The sequence below is a fragment of the Euleptes europaea genome, chromosome 13 (genome assembly GCF_029931775.1).
Source record: "Euleptes europaea isolate rEulEur1 chromosome 13, rEulEur1.hap1, whole genome shotgun sequence".
Taxonomy (NCBI): domain Eukaryota; kingdom Metazoa; phylum Chordata; class Lepidosauria; order Squamata; family Sphaerodactylidae; genus Euleptes; species Euleptes europaea.
In genome coordinates, this window is record NC_079324.1 from 39968581 (window position 1) to 39991459 (window position 22879).

Genomic DNA, 22879 nt, shown 5'->3' on the forward strand with positions numbered 1-22879 from the left:
CCACTTTGGGAGCTGGAGTTTGTGGAAAGAGAGTACCAATGCCAAAGCAACATCAGACCAGAATCCTAGAAACTGCTTTTGCCAGGCAAACACTTCCTAGCTACCTTTTCCAACCAGGTCCAAACTCATAACCACTCTCTATCTCTCTCAGTTTAAATTTAAATCCACAACAACCACTCCTTTCAGCCTCCTTCTGGGAGGACAGGTGGAGTATGATTCAAATTCTAGGAGCTTAGAGGGACGACCAATCACTAAAGTCCATTAATCAGGAATCCACTATTGAAAAGTGGTTGGGGGATGTTTTGTGTAAGCCAGGACTACATCTGGAAACTTTTAGCCCTAAGGCCAAGGAGTGAAGACTGCAATGATTGGAAAGATGCCACCCCACCATTCCCCACTAGCAGAAAGAGCAAGCCAGAGAGATCACAAAGAACATGGCAAGTTTTATCTAGCTTTGTGCAGCTATACAGGCTAAGGAAAGGTGATCAATACAATGTCAAACACACAAATCCAAGAGGATTAATTCCAGTCCCTCAGTGATTTAACACTTAATAGCAGAAAATCCCCAAACTAAAATGAACTGAGCCTCTGGCCTTCATTCGGCTCTCTCCCAACCAGCTTCCCTTCCCTCCCTCCCCACTACACCATTTTCCAGGCTGACGATATGCTGGGTTTGGCCAGGAGCTGAGGAGTACAAAGGCCATGTAGGGCCACCCAGGCCTTGGGTCACATTCCAGGGGACCCACTTCCAACATAACATTTGTCTCCAACTGGAGGAAAGATTTTTAAATTGAAAACACATGGAAATAGAAGAAGAAGAGCTGGTTTTTATACCCTGCTTTTCTCTACCTTTAAGGAGTCTCAAACCAGCTTACAATCACCTTCCCTCCCCCTCCTCTACAACAGACACCTTGTGAGGTAGGTGCTGCTCAGAGAGTTCTGAGAGAACTGTGATTAGCCTAAGGTCAGCCAGCTAGCTTCATGTGTAGGAGAGGGGAAACCAACCCGGTTCACCAGATTAGAGTCCGCCACTCTTAACCACACCACGCTGGCTCTCAATAGCTCTGTGATTCTTGCAACCTGAGTGGGTTATGTACAAATCCCATATCTGAATAAGCAATTTTTGACAGCAAAGTAAAATAAACTTTAAAAAATGAACCCTATTTCAGATGACATGTCCAGGGTAAGTGAAGTAATTGGTACAGGGGAGCAATGGACCCATTCTTGATCAATCAAGTGAACCTCTGTATAGAGCCTAGACACCTATTATTGTATGCTACTAGGGCCCTTTCTCTGTTGTTAGCAATCTCGGGAAAGCAGAGTTCCTGATCACAGGAAGAGGGAGTTCTGTGCACATTCAGCTATATCCCCCTAACACTATCCCTAACCCAGACTTCAGCAATTAAAGAGCATTTCATTGCCTTTTAAGTACTTACCATATTGACTTCTGAAATCTGATCAATGCTTGAAATACGGATGCTCATTCCCACCGTAACAGGATTACCTGAAACACACAAGGCACAGGGTTAATCCCTGCATATGCTGAGCTAATTGGCAATCTTTGTTCTAGTACCTGTCCAAATATTCACAGTAAGCAAAGTATTAGGCTTGTGATTCATTCATGCCTCTATTGTACGCACAAAGTAAGAAATAAGCAAAATATACATATATTTTAGATAGCAAGGACATTATGGGAAGCCTATTTATTTCCTAATGCCAAGTGCTGAGTGAGCTCTTTATCATGGCCAGTGGGCTCAGTCCCGTCCCATAATTGTTCCTTATTCCTCCCGGCAAAAATAGCAAATGAGTTTTCTTCCAATTTTCCTTGCAACAACTGGCCAGCAAAGTCCCAATTAAATTGCCTTCCACTTAGATCAGTGCACATACCTTCAGGGAGAGAAGGGGCCTTTCCCATAGCACCTCCCTAACTGTTTGAAAGCTTAACTGGGGGAGGGGGTGCAGAAACAATTGCAAAGCATTTTTAATTAGGTATATGCATTTGTTTATTAACTAATAGGACCCCCCCCCAAAAAAATCTTATTTGTTATTGCTAGTATAACAAAAAAACTGACAATGGTAATTAATGTTTGTTTAGCGAGTTCAAACTCTTTCAGACTCAGAGAGAGGAGTCAGGAGATAATGTAACTGACAGGGACCTTTCCAATTAGCACAGTAAAGCAAATTTTGCAACAGAAGAGATTTTTTCTAATAGGACTTTCTTTCCTCAGTGTTTCCACTAATTATCACTGGGTTGTGTGCGTGTGTGCATGCATGATAGAGCTTTCTTGATTCTTTATAAGCAAAGCTCCCACTAGTTACTTGCCTACAGAACAGGGTTGCTAACTCTGAGTTGGGAAACTCCTGGAGATTGGAGGGCTGAGTTTGGGGAGGGGAGGGAGCTCAGAAGGGATGTGATGCCATAGAGTCTACCCTCCCAAACTGCCATTTTCTGCAGGTGAACTGATCTCCATAATCTGGGGGTCAAGAAGGACTCCAGAACCCATCTGAAAGTTGGCAACCCTACAGAAGTATTGTTCCCATAAAGACAGTGGCTGGAATCTTAAGGACATTCTCCTGAGAGGAGGCCCTATTGCATAACACAGGACTTACTTTTGTGCAGACCAGTTGAGGACTGCCCCCATTCCTTTTATGTGTTTTGCACTTTGAAAACTGTATTTACTATATGAGTGACAGACCTGGGAGTTAGTGTGTGTGTGTTAGTTAGTTAGTGTGTGTGGCTGATCTGCTATTTTTGCTAGTATGAGTTTTGCCAGTATGATTATTTCTCCTATTCCCTTTCGTGTCAGTAAGACCTCCCTGCTCATTCTGCTTACGAATATGTTAGTGTCTAGGGGTGTGCACAGGATTCCACCCCTCCCCATTTTTGTTTTAGGTTCATTTTAGTTTTTAAAAAACTTAGTTAAAACTCTTTGACAGGGATTAAGGGAATAGAAAGCAAACAGGACCCTTCTGCTTATATAGAGCTAAGCCCTCCCAAAGGCAGCAAGACAATTCAATTATTAGAGTGGAAATGCTCCATACAGAAACATCATTTGGGAAGATTATCTGTGGTGAGAACAACTGTTTACTCTTTTAGTTGGAAGATGCTCCTGACAGATTATCTGTTGCTGTCTCTCTTGTTGCCCTTTGCTTCTGAGCAAAATAAAGGAGCCCCGTGGCGCAGAGTGGCACGCTGCAGTACTGCCGTCCAAGCTCTGCTCACGACCTGAGTTCGATCCCAACGGAAGTCGGTTTCAGGTAGCCGGCTCAAGGTTGACTCAGACTTCCATCCTTCCGAGGTCGGTAAAATGAGTACCCAGCTTGCTGGGGGTAAAGGGAAGATGAATGGGGAAGGTGCTGGCAAACTACCCCATAAACAAAGTCTGCCTTGTAAACATCAGGATGTGACGTCACCCCATGGGTCAGGAATGACCCAGCGCTTGCACAGGGGACTACCTTTACCTTAAATATTAGTACAGTTGTGCAAGTACACCTGAATTGTTTTTTTTTGGGGGGGGGGGTTGGCCCCCAACAAAAATGGAAAATGTTCATTTCTATCCTGAATGTTTACTTTAATTGAAACTTTGAACAGGGGACCTTTACCTTTTTAGAATAATAGATATTTCTGCCGATTGTTATTAATTTTAGCAATCTGATAGGATACATTAAATATATTAAAGAATGTAGTTCAGATTTTCATTAGTTCATATCTGAATGCACATTCCTATTTGTGTTGTGCCAGTGATTATTTGCAGCACAACACACACAAATACTGAATTCTTGTGTATTACTCATACTGAATATACAAACATTAATAGTCAGTTTGTCTGCCTCTGTGTGTAACACACTTTGTAGTGTACATGCATTTAAAGAGATTTCTACCAAGCACTACTATTCCTATGAGTGTTTCCCACTCAATACTCATGCCTAATGTTTGAACAATGATGGAAAGTCCTGCCTGACACCAAAACAGGATTTATAGAGCAATCTTGAACAGGTCTACTCAGAATCCTACTCTGTTCTATTTAGTGAGGATTACTCCCAGAGTTTAGGATTGTACTTTAGGATTGTGATCTGCTATGCCACTTGCCTTTTGGGGTGGCAGATAATTATCTCACCCCCATCGATACCTCTGCCTGCCTTTCTTGGGTTGGCAAATGCCTCCCTGTATCCATTTTCAAGGCTGCCTGCCTTCTGGAGGTGTCCAAATTTCTGCTTTTACAAACACTACAAGTTATACATACAACTGATACGCTTTCTTCTCTATGTCAGAGACTTGGCAAGCATGATTGCCTGCATGAGGATTACAATAACATTTTATCAGAATTGGACCGAAAACAATGAAGATACAGCCAGATACATGTTTTGTACTGAAATCAATTACAAATGAATTAATGAAAAAAGAAATGAAAGGATAGGCGTAATTGTACAAATATAATTGTTATGATATACAAATATAATTGTACAAATATAATTGTTAGGAGGAAGAAAGGCTCTGATGCTAGAAAGACCTTCTCAGGAAGATGGTTGGTGGGCAGAAAGTTGTTCTTTTTGTCACAGAATGGGAAAAAGTGATCCTAGATCTATAACTCAGTCCCAGACTCCAGAAGTTAGATCCAATCTGCAATCACCATCAAATACAAACTTAATTCAGCAAATGAGCCACAAAGTTTAAGAATGTGAGCTGCTGCAACCCAGATGCAGGGCCGGATTTAGGTTTGATGAGGCCCTAAGCTATTGAAGGTAATGGGGCCCTTTATATGTCCAGCTGTCCTTTGTCAACAACAAATTGTAGGGAGCAGGCTAGAAGGTGGGGCCCATTACTTACATCATAGGAGCCTACACAACACAAAACACTGTTGCTGTATGTAGGTTTTATTTAATTTGTTTTTTATCTTATATTTTGGAAATGTACATCCATTTTTTTTTCCTTCAAATTTTTTTGGGGGCCCAAGAGAGTGGGGCCCTAAGCTATAGCTTGTTTAGCTTATACGTAAATCCGACACTGCCCAGATGAAAGTCTCACCGAGCCACAAAAACTCAGTCAATGGCCTTAGACAAGCAATGAAGGGATTATAATACTGGTCAACTTTGCAGGGCAGTTGTAAGGATTACTGAGATAATAAATATGAAGGACTCTATCAATAGTTATAACAAGCTTTAACATATTGAACAGAAGACTTTATTTTTAAAAAAAGAGAAATGTTTCTAGTTCTCATGACGAGAAAGCAAACCTTGCCAAGGTGCCATCAGTTTAGAAATGGGGATGGGGGGGCAGGGAAAGGGTCTAGAGCACAGGTGCCAAACACAAGGCTTGCAGACCAGATCCAGCTTCTTGGGAGCTCTTATCTGGCCTGTGAGCCAGCTGAGGCAGCCACCCACTCTCCATCTGGGCTGGTGAGGCCTGGCCTGGTCTGACCAAGTGGCATTTAAGTCATATCCAGCCTTCATAACAATTGAGTTCGACACCCCTGGTCTAGAGTAGCCAAGGGCTACCATACTGGCAAACTTCCTTGATTATTCTCATGAACTCTTGTCACAAGTAATGTATTTATTCATGCAAGTGCTGTCAACACATCTTAAAACATTGTATGATTTTAATCAATTTACTGATGTGAGTCTTGGGGGGGGGGGACACATCCAAATATTCAGTTTAGAGGCTTACAGTTTCATCAGTATTCAAGCCATGAGTCTTCTGTCCTCCTGCTAGTGTACCTCCTAACAACCTAGACTGAGCCAGTTCATCCAAGCTATACACTGACAAAGAAGGCAAGAGAGCCTTCTATCTTAGCAGCTATGCTTTCCTGGGGAAATCCCTTCCCATCCCCCACCCCCATATAGCAATCTGAAAATGAGCAAAAATCCATCCTGTAACAAAGTACAAAAAAACACCTAGAGGTAAAAAGCCCCCCCCTTTGTCCAAAATATACCATGTTGTTGAGCATTATGTAAATAGTATTCATTCATTTATTTGTGTACAGGCTTCTAGATTGCTTTTATACCAAGCAAATACGCAAAGCAACAACATTTTAAAAAATCACATTTAACTTCATCCAGATAACAAATAATAGAAACAGCCCAAATTAATGCAATCAAATGCACACCATAAAATAAAAAAACAAAACATCAGATTAAGAGATGCCAGCAAAAGTCATTCAAGCTATGAGATGTCATTAAATGCTAATATTAATACCGTACTTAGCATTTGTATAGCACTTTCCCATGCTCAAAGTGCTGCACATACATTATTTTGTTGCAATCTGTACAACAACCCTGGAAGGTAGGTGTACATTATTACCCCCCATATTGTGAGGGAAAGGGAATGAGAGCAAGAAGCTTGCATAAGACGACCCATAGGGGTCAGACTTGTGGACTGGGGATTTGAATGTGGTTTGTGTTATCATTACCCTTTTTGACCCTTGGGTTAGTCTTGGGCAAAAACCTGAACGTGTGACTGAGCAAGTCCATTTCCCCTTGTTCCTGACAAAACCACAATCCATGTAGGTGGGTCTGGGGTCTTTACAGTAAATTGAACAGCCTTGGAGTCACCTGATTGACTGCCCTTGAACCAGAGTAGAATTATTACAAATTTTGGTTGCATTACTGCTTCATGTTCATTAGTGTCTTTTTTAAACTCTTCAGTTCAGTTCTGGTTCAGGCTATCTCTGAAATAATGGTTTGGTCTCTGATTCAACAGCTTTGAACTGGTTCAGACGAATTTTATATGGAATTATTAATATGAAACTCATTACAGCTTCAGTGTAGCTCCTATAAAATGAATATTTAAGACTTAAAAAAAATGCCATTTGAATGCACTCACGCAACATCATCCAGAATGATGTCAATCATATCTGACAACTGAGTGGACGGAGATAATATTTGGGGACAGAAATTCATTCTACATCAACTGGCATTGCAGGAATAGAATATATAATTTTAGCTCATTTCAGGTATTTTTCTTTTTCATCTCTCCAAGCGCTGAAAAAACATCCAGCATGAGTACCATTACATAAATACAGCCACACTTAAAATGTCGAATACAACTCTGGCTATCCCATTTCCAAAAGGATATTATGCAGCTTAAAAATGTATAGAAGGGCATCATATGGGTGGATTCTAATTGTGTTTACTCAGAAGTAAGTACCACTTTGTTTAATGGGATCAAAGGCTTACAGCACTTTCCTACAAGAAAAGTCTAAAATGTTTCAGGTGTTTTAGTCTGGAAGAAAAGATGGCTGGGAGGGGGAATTTTTTTAAAATAAAATTACGCATTTCTACAGCACAGATTCTTTTCTCCAAATACTAGGAACTGAGATCCCCCCTGAGGTTGATTAGTGATGGGCTCAAGACTGATAAAAGATAATGCTGCTTCACATATTTGCTTATAGAACCCTAAGATATGGGGAGCTAGCCACTAGCCTAGATGGGTTTTAAGAAACATTAGATACATTCATGGAGAATAAGTCTAACAACAGCTATTTGCCATGGCAGTTCAATGGATCCTCCATGTTCAGAGGCAGTGTGCTCCAAAGTGGGAGATGCTGGGGGGGGGGGGGTTGAGACAATGAGGAAGAGCCATGCTGCCTTTGCCCTACTTGTGAAAGTGCCTCTGGCCTTGGTTTGCAGTTGTTGGTGGAGACAGAAGGCTGAACTTCACAGACTTTGGTTTTCTCTAGTAAGGCAAATCTTCTGTTATTATTCTCACTTTCAAGACGAGGATCAATGACCAAAGAATTCAGTTGGAGGCAAATATGTTTGTGGCCCTTCCTTAGAACAAACTACTCACTTCCTGGAACTTTAAAACACTCAGAGAAGATTTGGGTCATAACCTGAACTATTCATATGCTTCTGACTGAAAAACAACCCAGACATCATCTGAAATACAAGTTTATAGAAATATCCTACTAGCCCACAACTTAATTAAATTAGAATTTATTTTGTCTTTAGCTGAGAAAAGCAGTTTGCACTTGAGGTCAAAGAAATGAAGGAGACGGGATAATCTACCAGTGCCAGAAACCCCTCCTCTGCTTCTAGATTGTCTCCTCTCTTCTTATGAAAAACCTAGTATTTTCACCTGCCTCTGTAAGGTTGAAAAGATGGGGACTGTCTTCTCACCCTCCAAAGAACCTCATGAGATTCTTATTTTGTATCAGCTATTGTGTTTTCACAACTCAGTTCCAGTTCAAGGCAAGGTTTTTTATGATCATCCTGTTCAGTTGTGGTTCTGCCTAATTTAGGGAGGAAACTCCCTGATTTGAAGCTTGGTCTTCTTCAGGACTTGGACAGAGCCAGTGCACGTAGTGGTTTGAGTATCGGACGAGACTCTGGAAGACCCAGGTTCAAACTCCTGCTTTGCCGTAGAAGACTTGGGCCAGGCATGCACTGTCAGCCTAACCTACTTCACAGAGTTATTGTGTGGATAAAATGTATGAGAGAAGAATGATGTAAGCTGCTTTGGATCCCCATTGGGGAGAAAGATGGGACATAAATGAAGCAAATATATAACTTTTGTGATGTGTTGAATGCTGGACATGGCAGAAGAGAACATTATTTCCTTCTCTTCCTTAATCAAAAGAAGAGCTCAACTCTGTCATGGGAGATACCAGTAGGATGTAACAGAATGGTCTGAAGGTTGTTATTACTGTACCCCCTTTTCCCTTATTATCATCTCTGTGCCCTGCTGTGTCACAGTGGATTCAACTGCACCATTTCTGAGACCCCAGGCCGTATCTTAGGCAGCTAATTAATGGAACAGGCCTCCAAAGTGTTATGCCAGCAAGATTTTGCGTCCACCTGGGTCGAGGATCTACACAAGATCTTGTTTGAAGAGGACTGCACTATAGCATCCTTGGCCTATAACTTTCCCATTAAAACCTGCAATTTCTGAAGTCACCCTGTCTCGCTCGATAAACTATACAGAGCCAATTCGTTTCATGGGTTAATACGCGTGCTTCTTTTATATCCAGTTCAAGACAGTGTCAAAAAAATCATGGAAATGTTTGTAACCACATCGAAAAAGAAAAAAGAGGACAAAAAAATTGTTGACACATCATATTTATCAAAGGAACCACAAGGAGGTATTTCCTCTCCTTTTTGAAATTTTAATGAAGAAATCACACGTTGCAGTCAGCATTTGTTTATAGTTCTGCATCAGCACGTGTTGCCATGACTGGGTTTCGTATTCATTTTCATTCAGAGGAGGCCTGCCATTAAGCTGGGAAGTTGGAGAGGCTTTGCGGTTCACTGTTCTTTGTGAATTCGGACCTGGTGTGCTCCTCTCATTGACCCACAGTTACAGAGAACTGTCCTGTCAAACCCCTCGCTCCATAAAGTGGCAGAGAAGGTTCTCACAGCCCCCTTTCGCCAAGTATCACCAGAGCCACACCTCTCTCCATCACAGTCTATGAAACCAGGAAGAAGCAAAGGCATTAAACACAAGAGCTAACGGCCGCCGGTCCAGACTGAGGAGGATCCTGGCAAATTACCACACCCCTCAATTTACTTCCAAGTAAAAAAAAAAAAAAATAGAAGCTGGAATCTCAGCCATCCAGCAAATTTCTGCTAGAAGGCAGGACCAGATCGTCCATTTGTATACGAGCACTTTTGATCCAAAGAGCAATCTTCTTGCTGACAGAATCACAGGTCTGCTATCTAAAGCTTACACCCTATGGAGTAAGCCTCCATGAATTCTTAATTCTGAATGAACTTGGGTTCAGGACGCACAGTAACCTAAGGAACTATATATTAAAAAGGATGGGAAACCAGATGAACTTGACTAACCGTCCAAGACAGCAATGTATTCTGAGGTTGCCCAGAAGCTGGGGGATTTTGTGAGAGGAAAGTGTTCGTGAGGAGCTCTCTGCCTTTTCAGAGAGTTATCTGCAGCTCCTATTGTGTTTCTCTCCATGAATATTTTGCTAGTTTATTTAAAGGGTTGGGATTGTTACAAAAAACCCAGTGAATTTTAAGCAGGGGTGGAAGATATTTGAGGCAATGAATGCCAGATTCAGTATGATGTGGCTGAGGAAATCTTTTTCCCTCTCTCTGTGCCTCTCCCCACTCCAATCTTTAGCTCACACCAAAAAGCCTCAACATTTCCCAAATGCTTATTGACTAGAGCAGTCAGATAACTGGGAACCTTCTTGGTTAGCATCTGTTCTCCACACCCACCCTGTGGCTGTGGAATCAGCCAGTTTCTACATTCAGTAATGATCCCCTTACTTTCCACAGGAAAGACAGTAGACTAAAGCCATTGTCACAGAGGTGAAAATAGGATTGCTAACTTCAAGGGGGAGCCTGGAGATCTCCCAGAATCACAACTGATCTCTACACAACAGAGATCATTTCCCCAGGAGGGAATGGCTGCTTTGGAGGTTGAACTCTATGGTATTACACCCCCGAGATCCCTTCCCTCCCCAAATATCCATGAATTTTCCAACCTGGAGTTGGCAATCCTAGTTGTGATGCCAAGCTTCCTGCCATGAGGGAAAAGCATTTCTTTAGTCTAGCTAAAGTCTGTGTATTTTTTTTTTCTTGGCAGCTTCCACAAAAGGAGATTCCACAGCCTCCCTGGTCCACTTACTCCTTTGCTGGACTGCACTGATGTCCCTAAGACATCTTCTGGGCAGTTCAAAGCTTGGATTTCTGGTTCTGCCTTTGCACTCAGCAAAAATGGTTGCGCCTCTTTTTAAAAACAAACAAACACTCTTTTAAAAGACATTGTTTCCCATGTTGTCCAGCCTGCAAATTATGATCCTCTCCCCATTGTAGAAATGAGTCTACCATTGTCAGGGCTTTTTCAGTGATGGCCCCTTGCTTGTGGAATGCCCTCCCCCTTGAGTCTTGCCTGGCACCGCCCCCCCCTCCACTCTTTTAGGTGCCAGGCCAAAAAGTTTCTTTGTACCCAGGTTTTTAATTAAGAGGTTGACCTTTTAAAATTGTTTAAAATAGTCTGCTTCTAGCCTAAGGTCTATTTTATGACAACCATTTTAGATTGCTAAACGTTTTATGGTGGTTTTATCCTCTGGTTGGGTTTTTAATGACTAGGTTTTTGTTTATTAATTTTAATGAATTTTATGCTGTTTTATGATTTTATCATGCCAGTTGCCTCAGGCAGGTTCTCTGGAGAGGCGGTATAGAATATATTCATAAATGAATATGTAAATACATTTAAGAATTTCAAGTTGAATTCATTCAGCTTTACAAATGCATTTATCCCCTTTCTGTTCACACAAAGCTCATTTCAAATATGATGAGGGTATTTTCTCCGTTCTTTACATGGGGGGCAGGCCCTGTATTACCCAAATCCTCATACAAAATCTAGATGTTAAGCATATGCCTATCTTTCTGTCCAGATATCTCAAAGCTCCAGGGACTGGGGCATCTCTGTCCCTTCTTCTGCAAGGCTACCTGCCTGATTAGTCAAGGAAAAACAGAAGCTGGGTCAGGGTGGACAGAAGAGCTTCAGCTCAAGAATACCTGTCTGGCTCCCTTCTTGGGTCACAGCCTGGCTCACCTCTAGATTGTCACCACCTCCAGAAGTACTTATACAGATGCTATACGGTCTGGGACCTTCATGTCTATGGGACCGCCTCTCCTGGTATGTTCCCCAGAGAAGCTTGCATTGATGTAATAACAACCTTAGGGTTGCCAGGTCCCTCTTTGCAACCGGCAGGAGATTTTGGGGGCAGAGCCTAAGGAGGGTGGGGTTTGGGGAGGGGAGGGACTTCAATGCCATAGAGACCAATTGCCAAAGCAGCCGTTTTCTCCAGGTGAACTGATCTCTATCGGCTGGAGATCAGTTGTAATAGCAGCAGATCTCCAGCTAGTACCTGGTGGTCGGCAACCCTAAACAACCTACTGGTGATCCCCGGCCCAAGGACTGTCCAGCTGGTCTCGACCAGGGCCAGTGCTTTTTCTGCCCTGGCCCCTGCCTGGTGGAATAGCCTCCCTAATGACATCAGGGCCCTGAGGGAATTCTTCTAGAATTCTGCAGGGCCTGAAAAACGGAGCTATTCCGCCGGGCTTTTAGTTGAGGCCAGCTACAGTTTCTCCCTATAAACACTGGCCTCCTTAATCTCTTCTCCTCCCCCGCTGCTGAGTTCCCCCCCCCATTTATACCATCTTGGAGGTGATTACATCTAATTGCCCAACAGCAGACAGTTATTTTTGAATCTAGTGCCATTGGGGGCATTATTGCCCTATTATTGAAATGGTTCGGGCTATTGTAAAGTGTATTTTAAATTGTATTTTAATATTTTATTGTTTTTAGTGTAATTCTGTTTGAGAGCCGCCCTGAGCCCGGCCTTTGGGATGGGGAGGGCGGGGTAAAAGTGCAATTAAATAAATAAATAAATAAATAAATAAATAAATAAATAATTACAGAGAGTGAGTTGCTCAGGGATCCCTGCTGTCAATGTGAGAATGAAAAGGAAGGCAAAATTGGTGCCACTTCCCATTTGCAGTGTCATCTTTTTCTAACACCCCATCCACCTAATTACTACTGGGTAAATGAAGAACCATGCTTGGAAAAGCAATATGATAATATTTGAGAACGAAGGTTGCTAACCTCCAGGTGAGGCCTGGAGATGATGATGAAGAAGAAGAGTTGGTTTTTATATGCTGACTTTCTCTACCACTTAAGGGAGACTCAAACCAGCTTGTAATCACCTTCCCCTCCCCACAACAGGCACCCTGTGAGGTAGGTAGGGCTGAGAGAGAGTGACTTGCCCAAGGTCACCCAGCTGAGTGTATAGGAGTGGGGAAACAAATCCAGTTCACCAGATTAGCCTCTGCCGCTCATGTGGAGGAGTGGGGAATCAAACCCGGTTCTCCAGATCAGATTCCACTGCTCCAAACCACTACACCACACTGGCTCTACTTGAATTACAACTCATCTCCAGAGAACAGTTCCCCGTGGCTGCTTTGGAAGGTGGACTCTATGGCATTATGCCCCTCTGTGGTCTCATCCCTCCCCAAGGACTATCCTCTCCAGGCTCCACCCCCAAATCTCCAGGAATCTCACAACCCAGAGTTGGCAACCCTATTAAAACAGACATTCCCCATAAACACGCAAGGCTCTTGAGAGCGCATACCCTGCTGGGAGCCTCTGGCTTCCTCCGCAGAACCATGACATGATGATTGCTTTGCCATTAGGAGACAGAACAGAGGTTTGTGTCAGACAGAGACTCTTACCTACTCGTGATAAAAACAAGATTTGGATACATAAAGAGGAATTCATTTCATGTGAGCTCAAACAAACAATGTGCTGGGAGTTCCTTAAATACTGGGAGTCCCAGTATCCCCCCCCCTCTAAAAACAAGAAGCACGTGGTCCCAAATTGATTGAGATCACAGTGCAAGGAGACAATGTGTTTAAGTCTTGCTCTCCCCTTCCATTCTCTTAAACTGAAATAGCCTTGGGGTGCCACTATTTGCCCTGTTGGGGAAAACATAAAGGTACCTTCATCAGTACCTGTATCTTTCCTTGCTTTATTTCTTTATACTCTACTTTTCTTCCCAATGGAGAACCAAAAGGGCTTACAATGTCATTCTCCCTTCCTCTGCTTTATCCTCACAACAACAACAACGTGAGGTAAGTTAGACTGAGAAAGAGTGCCTGGGCCAAGGTCGCCCAGTGAGCTTTCATGGTGGAGCAGGGATTCTAAACAGGATCTCGCGCCCCTCCACCATTCTGGCAAACAAGGCAAACAGCAGGCAACAAACACTATTGTTCCTTTCAAATTCCACCATTCCTCCTCTACGTATGGAGAATATGCTCTGAAGTCAATAGGATCCTCCTTGCATGCCTTGTCTGGAAAGCCCTGTGGAAGTTATGTTGGCATAGGGTTGCCAATTCTGGGTTGGGATATTTCTAGAGATTTAGTGGTGGGGCCCGGTAGGGCGGGGTTTGGAGAGGGGTGGGACCTTAGTGGGGTTTAATGCCATAGAGTCCACCTTCCAAAGCAGCCATTTTCTCCAGGGAAACCAATCTCTGTTGGATGGAGATTAGTTGTAATCTCAGGAGTTCTCCAGGCCCCACCTGGAGGCTGACAACCCTACACTGGAAGCCTGATGACACAAGGCCTTGTCTCCTATGGAGCTACCCACAGCGGGGGAACTCACTCCCATAGTATATATGAACCAACTGCCAGAGAGGAAGAGGGGTTGACACAGGAAATCCTTCTCTGGCCCATCACGCTTTTCCAACAGTGGCCCATCTGATGAACAGCTCCACTGTCTGTTCAGAACAGGCTTTCGAGGCTTATCCCTTACCTCATTGTTTTACTTTTTTATTAAAAGAAGAAGAGGAAGAAGAGGAAGAAGAGTTGGTTTTTATATGCCGACTTTCTCTACCACTTAAGGGAGACTCAAACCAGCTTACAATCGCCTTCCCTTCCCCTCCCCACAACAGACACCCTATGAGGTGGGTGGGGCCGAGGGAGTGTGACTAGCCCAAGGTCACCCAGCTGGTTTCATGTGTAAGAGTGGGGAAACAAATCCAATTCACCAGATTAGCCTCTGCCACTCATGTAGAGGAGTGGGGACTCAAACCCGGTTCTCCAGATCAGACTCCACCGCTCCAAACCACTGCTCTTAACCACTACACCAAGCTGGAAGGGGGGTCATGCCAGAAAATAGACGATAGAAGAGGAGAGGAAGGAAAGAATAAAGTTTTTAAATCCTTGACAAAAGGTGGGTGGGGAGGATGATAGTTGGGGTGCACCAGGTGACCCTGAGATCCAGCCCACTCATCAGCTTAAGGGCTTCAAGGAGAATGGCTGGTGCTTCTCAGCCACTCAGCTCTGCCCGAAGCTAACAAAGCATCTCAAAATTAAAAAGTGAACTGCAATCCCCAACAGGCCTGCCCTCCTTTTGGAATTAGTTGGAGCACTCACTTTCCTCTTCTCCTCCCTTCCCCCCACAACCCTGGATGGGCAGGTTAGCAAATTCAGGGAGCCTAAAACGGCAGAGGATGTGTTGGAAGAAGGAGGAGGTGAGGTTACTGAGGCCTGTCAAATACCTTGAGCAAGACATTCCTCACTTTTGCTGTCCTTAAGGTGCCAATGCTGAGCTGTGCTTGGGGAACCCATTCATGGATCTGATACAGATGTCCTTTCCTTGCCCCATTTATTCTAGGCCCCTACTGACATCCCATGCTTTGTGCTCCCAGACTTTGCCTACCCATGTCCCCCATTCCTCTGCCCTTGGGCAATGCACTTGTGTAGTGTTCTGAGCTGCCTGCAACATATTTGGAGCCTCACACAGTCTTGTAAAGGGGGACGAGACCTTGTAGGTTAGATAGAGCGGTGCTCTGCAGTGCTTCCTGGGCTGTGGCCCTACTTGCCATAATGGAAAGGTTCAGGAGAGGCTTTGCAGCTGCTGGGAGTTCAAGTCCCTGTTAAGGGCCATTGGTCCCAGGTACAGCGGGCATCACAGTGGAACCCTGCCAAGCCTCCTGCCCAAAGGTCTTCAAGTCTGTTGTGCTCTGCTGCTTTGGTCTCATCTCTGAATTTGTAATTTGTGACTAGATCCATGCACGTGATGTAGGACAGTGTGCTTTGTTTCAGTTCATACAGGTCTACATAGCTGTAGAAGAAGAAGCTGTTTGCCAGCCGCTATTTGCCAGCCACTTTAAAATATGGCTGGCAATCAATGTGACAACCCATGCAAGTTCTATCATTTGCAGCCCCTCCAATGCAATCTCTCTTGCAAAGTCAACACCGATGCATGGGAAGTCACTTCACCCACATGGCTGGCCGTTATAGCTTCACTGGCAAAATGACCACATGCACAAATCGTGCATTCCCTGATATAGACCCATTCAGTACCATTAATTGTGGTATCCTTCTGTCTTGGCTAGAGGTACTGTACTCTGGTGGTCGTCCCTTACTTATCGGGTAGGTTCCAGAAGGAGGTCTGGGGACTTTTGCTCTCTTCTTTGGAACTGATGTCTTTGAATAATGATGGCCATCCCCCCACCCCAGCTATACATGAAACTGCTAGGAATGATTGGGGATGAAGCATCCTCAGAGTCCCGATGGCACATTTCTCCTTTGAAGCTGATGTCTGGAATCAGTAATGGGCTGGCTGAAGGCCCATGAAATAAACTCAATCCAGATGAAACAAACAAACAAAAAAGCTAACCATAGTTATGGTGGTCAACTTATTTTGGATGTGGTTGCATTCCCCCCCCCCCCAACAATCAAATTTATCATCTGGGGGATGCTATTAGCTCTTATAGTCAAAATGCTGGCATTAAGCACTTTCCAACAGGGTAGGCTGATGAACCAGCTGAGAACCAGCTGATGAACCAGTTATCAATGGTCTGATAACACCCAGGCTACATTACTTCAGTGCAATCTATGTGAATCTGCTTTTGAAGACGAATGTAAAATATCAGTTGTTTCAGATCACAGCCACAAATTTTGATTAATAATCTGATCATATCTCCCTGGTGTTAAAATATCTTCAATGGCTAGCGTTTTCTTTCTGGGCACAATTAAAAGTGCTGGTTTTGATTTGCAAGGCCTTCAGTGGTCTGGGAGCAAAGGTACTGTAAAGACTTCCTGCTCTCATATAATTTTGTGTAAGATCTTCCTGCCTTCAGTGGCCAGGTAAACCGCAATCAGGGATGGGGCCTTTTTTGTGTTCATGCCCCATTTATGGAACACCCTCCTTAGGGACTTGTATGGCACCAGGGAATGCTGGGGGAAAGACTAATGTTACCTGGTTTGGGAAATGATTATCTTTCTAGCTTCTTATTTTTACTGCTGGTGGTGTTTTTTTAATCTGGTTTCTGTTGATTTCCTATGTTTTAATCTGATTTTGTGCTGGTTGTATTTTATTTAATGATTGCAAGATGCCCTGGAGGTTACAATGGAAAGGCAAGATATAAATATTTAAATCAAATGAATAGACCTGGCAACATTGTGCTCTGAGAAGCTTTATCACTGGCTCCTGCTGGATTTCATTCAAAAATGAACCACCTGAATTGTCTGTCTTGATCTTTTCCCACACCAGCCTCTACCCAACACCTTCCCAAAAACACACAAATTATGCAGCCCTCTCACAATCCCAGGGCTGTCTACTCTACTTTCACTTCCCCAAAGCACTGTTGATAAGGGTGCACAGGACAGGAGCAAGGTGTTAAATGGTAGAACTCCCAATTACTGCCATGCTGTTGACCTCTGGCTTCTGAGCTCTTGAGGCCTTGGCAAAGGAGGGCCCTGCCAAAGTCATCCTGGGGACTCGTAACGCTTTGCTGCTCCATAAGTGCACATGCCAAACTGAGTGCCAAGGCAGGAAGGGCCATTCAGGAACCCAAGGATTGTCAATGAGAAGATTCCTTTCCAAAAAGTGGGGCACTGGGGGGACATCCCACAAAGCAAAAACAAAGCAGGAAGCACACGATACATACAATGAAGATTTATGAAAATACGATCATCATAGAAACATGTGTGCCAAAGGGCAACAGTATCCTGCAACAAAAAAATCCCAGTTCTGCCATCAAAGGCCAAAACCGGCATTTAACTATCATCCTGTTGGGACTGTATCTGGCGCTTGTGGGTTCCCCCTTTTTGAGCTTAGCATTCTCTACCATCTCAGGCCAGTTCTCGGCTTCTCCTGAATGAATATTTCATCCTGTATTAGTGGCACTTGAGAGCAACAATGCAAGCGAAAGCTCCATGTATACTAGTCGCCCAGCCAGAGGAGACATGGATGGATGGATGGATGGATGGGCCCAACACACTGCCAGGAGAACTGATATGCCAACCACAACAGAGAGGGGGAGATGCTCGCAGCCCAGGAAGGGTCTACTGTTTTGCAGGGAGGAGAGCAGAGCCGAGATGTGTCTCCAAGGAACGTGGCCGTCGCAGTGGCTGCAGAAATGCCAGCCACAGACAGACAATAGCTGCTTCCCCCCGCCCCCAACATCTCAGGCCTCAGTAGACTAGGAAGGATGCTGAATTTGACCTGGCATCGTTCATCTGGCTGCTGGATTGCATGTCAGAGCCAAGCAGAGGAAATGGGGAGAGAGAGACAGGGAGGAGGGTACTGGGAAAGACAAGGCAAGGTTTACCAACCAGAAGGCGCAGCAAGGGAGAGCAAGAAGGACAAAGGAAAGGAAAGGATGGAGCAAGAAAGAGCAGGGAAGCAAATGGGAGAGTTGCAAAAGAGTCTCACAGGCGGCTTTGAAAAATGGCATGCAAACAATCCTCAGTGTTTCCACCCCCCACCTCCCCCAACCAATGAGAAAAAAGGGACCAGCCTACCTCCAAAGTCAGGCCGGAGGCGGACATCGTACCCCTTCAGCAGTTTGTCCACAATCCCTTTCACCACTGAAATATTCCCAGTGGATGGGCTGAAAGACAGAAGAGTAACAAGGCCTCGTTACCATTGGTGCCCCCACAGAAGCAGCACGTGGCAGGGTGCTCATCGGCCCACAGTACGCACATTTCCTGCTTGGCATCACAGAAAGGGCAGAATCTGGTGCATAATAACAAGCCAAAGTATTTTCGGTTGATGATGGATTTGGCAACGGGAGTGGTGGCAACGGGGGCCAGGCCTGCCATGGCCAGTGTGGGATAGTGCAGATGGAGCCAGGGTGGTATAGTGATTTGAGTTGTTCTAGGATCTAGGAGACCCAGTTTCAAACCCCCACTCTGCCATGGAAGCTTGCTGGGTAACCTTGGGTGAAGCACTCTCACTTGGCCTAACCTACCTCACAGATTGTTGTTATGAGGATAAAACATTCTAAAATGAATGTTGTAAGGAATGATGTTGTAAGGTGCATTGGGTCCTTATCAGGGAGCAAAGTGCAGTATACATATCTAAGTAAGCAGGTAAGAAAGAATTCTGGGAGGCTGTTGCAAGGAGGCCAGCAGCACCTCAGACACACACCCACTCTTACCATCACTCCTACATGAATGCATGAAGCTGCCTTATACTGAATCAGACCCTTGGTCCATCAAAGTCAGTATTGTCAACTCAGACCGGCAACGGCTCTCCAGGGTCTCAGGCAGAGGTCTTTCACATCACCTACTTGCCTAGTCCTTTTAACTGGAGATGCCGGGGATTGAATCTGGGACCTTCTGCATGCCGAGCAGATGCTCTACCACTGAGCCACAGTCCCTCCCACATATGCATGCCTTTCCTCCTCCTGAGCATATACATGAGCTTGTTCACACACATAATCTTTTGGCAACCCTGATGTTATCTCCTAACCTTCCTTTCACTTGGAAACATGCCAGAGCAGCCCAGGAAAGGCCCTAGCACAGTTGGAAGGAAAAGCTCGTGGAGTGTCTTCCCTGACCGATGGCTTTGCTCATTCCCCCTCCCAGGGCCTATTCCCCTAGCCACAGAGCTAGCCCAAGGGGCCTGTTGGCTCCATTTGGCTTCTGCAAACCTTATATCCTTCTTCCGCACATTGTCAGAGGTCCCCAGTGTGCCTTCCTACATACACTCAATGCCCAATGTTGTGTGTGTGTGTCTTCTCCCGATGCAAACCCTAATCGCTGTCCTCTCTCCTCTTGCACACACCCGCCATCCTGTTAACAGCCTCTGCCTGATCTATCGCACGCACAGCGTCTGCATTCAGTTCACAAGTCTACTTGCTCTGCCAGTCCACACCCCCCTCCCTTTTACACCCAAAACATCCTCAGGTCGCTTACGCCTCTCTGCAAGCAGACACGTTTTCTGTCGCTCCGAAGAGCAACTGCCCCTGCAGACTATGAGAGGCAAGCCTCCATCTTTGTATCCATGTGGCAAAGGATGCCATCTCTGCCTAAGCCTGCTCATTTCCACCTAGAAGCTGGTGATTTTGCTTTCCACCCCAACGTCTCTCTGTGTGTGTGGGTGTGTGGGTGTATGACTGTATAAGCACTCTTTGCAGGCGGTGGGGGAAGGCAAGCAAGCAAAGCACTGTAGTGAAAGAGGAGGAGGGAGCGAAGAAATGCAATCGAACTGTACATGGCTTCTCTAGCCCAAAGCTGGCAAGATGAGCCTTGCTCTATGCAAAGGACGATGCATAGGGATGCCGTGCCATTTAACAAAGTGCTTGCTCAGCCCGAAGGCATCTTTGGTGGCCCACAGGTGTTTGCTTTTTCTTCAGGCATTTTCTGGAGATGCCTAGTCTTTGTCCATCCAGGCAGCACTGGAGCCTATCCTGATCATTAATGGGTCAAGAAAGACAATCCAGTCCCCTCACTTAACTGTGTGTGACTCATACCAATGGAGCTAATGTTGTGGGAATGGCACCATGCACTTTTGTGTCTGTGGGTGCAAATAAGCTAAGTGAGATCGAGAGGATGCCTGGCTTGGCATGGGTACAACTCTGCCTGACCTTTTTTTTTGGGGGGGGAGGTGGGCAGGATCGGGGGCAAGCTGAGTTCCTGACCCCTCAGCCAACTGGCCCTGGAATTCCATCTCCCCACCGTCCATGACCAGCCACTCCTTGGCCAAAACGTGGCTTCAAAGGCCACAATGCCCTGGCTAAGATCTGGCAACTGCAGAGCAGTCCCACTTGTGGAAACTGAAAGCTCAAACCAAGCATCCTGTGCAGCACCAGTGGGAGCTGGTGATTACTGCTCTCCATGCAGAGTGCCTGAGCTGCAAGTGTGCAAGGATGCAGACTGGCGGACATGAGTTAAGATCTCAGAGAATAAGCACAGAGATTGTTCGTGCAGGCATCTTTCATTTGATACATCACAGTAAGCAAAGAGGTTTTTTTGGGGGTGCACTTGTTCTAGGTACATAGAAAAAAGCATTTCAAAGTGTCTGCTGATGAATGTGTCTCCATGGGCTCCTTTCTCCCTTCTACTTACATTCTATGCTTGTATGTATACTCTGTATGTATACTCAGTGCTTATAGATGTGCAGGTAGATGTTTACCCCTCTCTGCCTTGTGCCAATACAAAAAAATTCCTGTGTGAAGGCTATAATGTTGGTTTAGATAGTTGTCTTACAGATATAGCTATGTCTACAGCAAGCTTTCATGTCGCACAGATCTCTTTTTCATATAGGTAGGTATACTATTCTACCCTAAAACCACAGTGGGTAGCTTTGGATGATTTCCCCTGTCCCCCCCAAAAATCTAGTCTTCTGTTAATATAGAGAAAATCAGTTTCTAGATATCAGCTGGATGTGCAGAAAAGTCAGCCAGGGGCAGCCCAGGCCTCTGGGCCCAGGTATCATTAGCAGGCACCAGGGCCTGGAAGACTCTGAGGGCCTGATTCATATTTGAGACAGACTGAATGGTCTCAAGTCTGGTCTGAAGTGGATTCAGTGAGCACTCCTCTACATTTTGGAGAGCTCACCCAGGATCTTATATAGGGCAACCATGCAGCTATCTTTGCAATAACCCTGCTTTATGTTTATTGGGTTTCAGGTTGGCCTGGAGAAATGACTGCCTTCATTTTATAGGGAGTCATAGCAGCTAAGCAAGAGGTCACAAACAGGATCTGTTCCTATAACAAAACTACAGCTGGCTCACCACACCCAGCCTGGGGCAGAAGCACTATCTCCTGGGCAAGACCAAGGGGCCTGAAGGCACCGGTGGCAGGAAACGATCTAAGCATGTGACCTGGCTGTCTCCCTTGTCCCGGGATATCCTCCTGTCTATGGGTCTGTGCCAAGCACTTCTGTGCATTTGATCAGGGGCACGCAGGTATGTAGAACATGTCTTCACCAAATGTCTGAATCATAGATAGATGCAAATCTGCCCGGGCCAGTGAGCACTCGCTACAGAGGGGTGGGGGGGGGGCAGCAGCTCTGCATAGTGTCCACAGAAATGTGTGCCATCAATAGATGGATGCTGAGATGGAGGTTCTGCACCTCTTCCTCAGCATGCGCAGGTCATAGAGAGTATGGAGACACGATCCGTGTCTGGCTATGCAAATGTCCCGGGTGCCTCCGTGATGCCATTTGCATGAACATACCCGCTGCCCCAAACCAGAAACATGGGTTGTGTGGTGTTTGTGATGTGTCCACACATGCACTGCCTGGCAAGATCAGCGGTGGTGTGTGGCAGGGCTCCATGTGGTCATCGGGGGAGCAAGGTTCCTGTCCCCACCACCTTATTGTACAGACAGACCCCATTGGTGACTTAATCCACGGCAGATGCATTGAGCGGTGAGCCCCCCCACACACATACACACTGGTGTACCCTTCAGGCTAATCCCAGTCCCCACACAACAGCAGGGGGAAAGCGAGGCACGGGTGCCAGGAACACCTCCGGCCACCCTGACAGCACCCTGGAAACGACAATCGGCTTACCTTTGAGCACAGCAGGCGAGACAAAGAGCTGCTAAAGCAGAGATGAATCCACTCAGTCTGTCTGCCTGAAATCTCCACATTTCCACCAACACCATGGAGGGAAAAAGGAAGGTCTGGTGGGGAGGGGAGGAGGGGAGGGTCGTGCTTCTGGAAATCACCCTCTCCGAAGGGAGAAAGGAGCAACGAACAGTGTCCTTGGTTGGTTGGGTTGTTTTTTTTAAAAAAAAGTAAAATCACATAAAACGCTTTTCCCAAAAAAAAAAAAAAAAAAGGAGGGGGGGTCCCACGCCGCTCAGTGCTCCTCAAAGAATCGGCTTCTTCTGGCATCCAGCATCGTCTCAACGAGGCATCTTCTGCCAAGAGAGAAAATCCCGAGGGGGAAAAAAAAGGAACAAACGCCCGCAAATGGACTCAGCAAAACGTGAAATCCGCTCTTACGGTGGGGGGAGAGGAGGGGGAGGGAAGGAGAAAATAAAAGAAAGAAAAGGGACCCCCGATTTCCCCCCCGGGACCCTCCACTTGGCTGGCTGGCTCTGCCCCCTGCTATTCTGCCATCCAGCCCTGCAGATGTTGCCTCGCTCCTGCCATCCACCTTCAGAGAAGAG

General features: G+C 45.3%; 1 protein-coding gene across 1 annotated transcript in view; it reads right to left on the reverse strand.

Annotated features, from left to right (window-relative positions):
- LOC130486114 (gamma-aminobutyric acid receptor subunit beta-4) overlaps window positions 1–22478 on the reverse strand; it is a 73746-nt gene extending 51268 nt beyond the window's left edge. Inside the window, exons 1-3 of the mRNA XM_056859315.1 lie at window positions 22275–22478; window positions 18275–18363; window positions 1437–1504 (exon numbers count right to left, since the gene is read on the reverse strand). Coding sequence (XP_056715293.1) covers window positions 1437–1504; window positions 18275–18363; window positions 22275–22369 — 252 coding nt within the window. The 5' untranslated portion in view covers window positions 22370–22478. The remainder of the gene's footprint in view (window positions 1–1436; window positions 1505–18274; window positions 18364–22274) is intronic.
- Window positions 22479–22879: the final 401 nt, after the last annotated feature.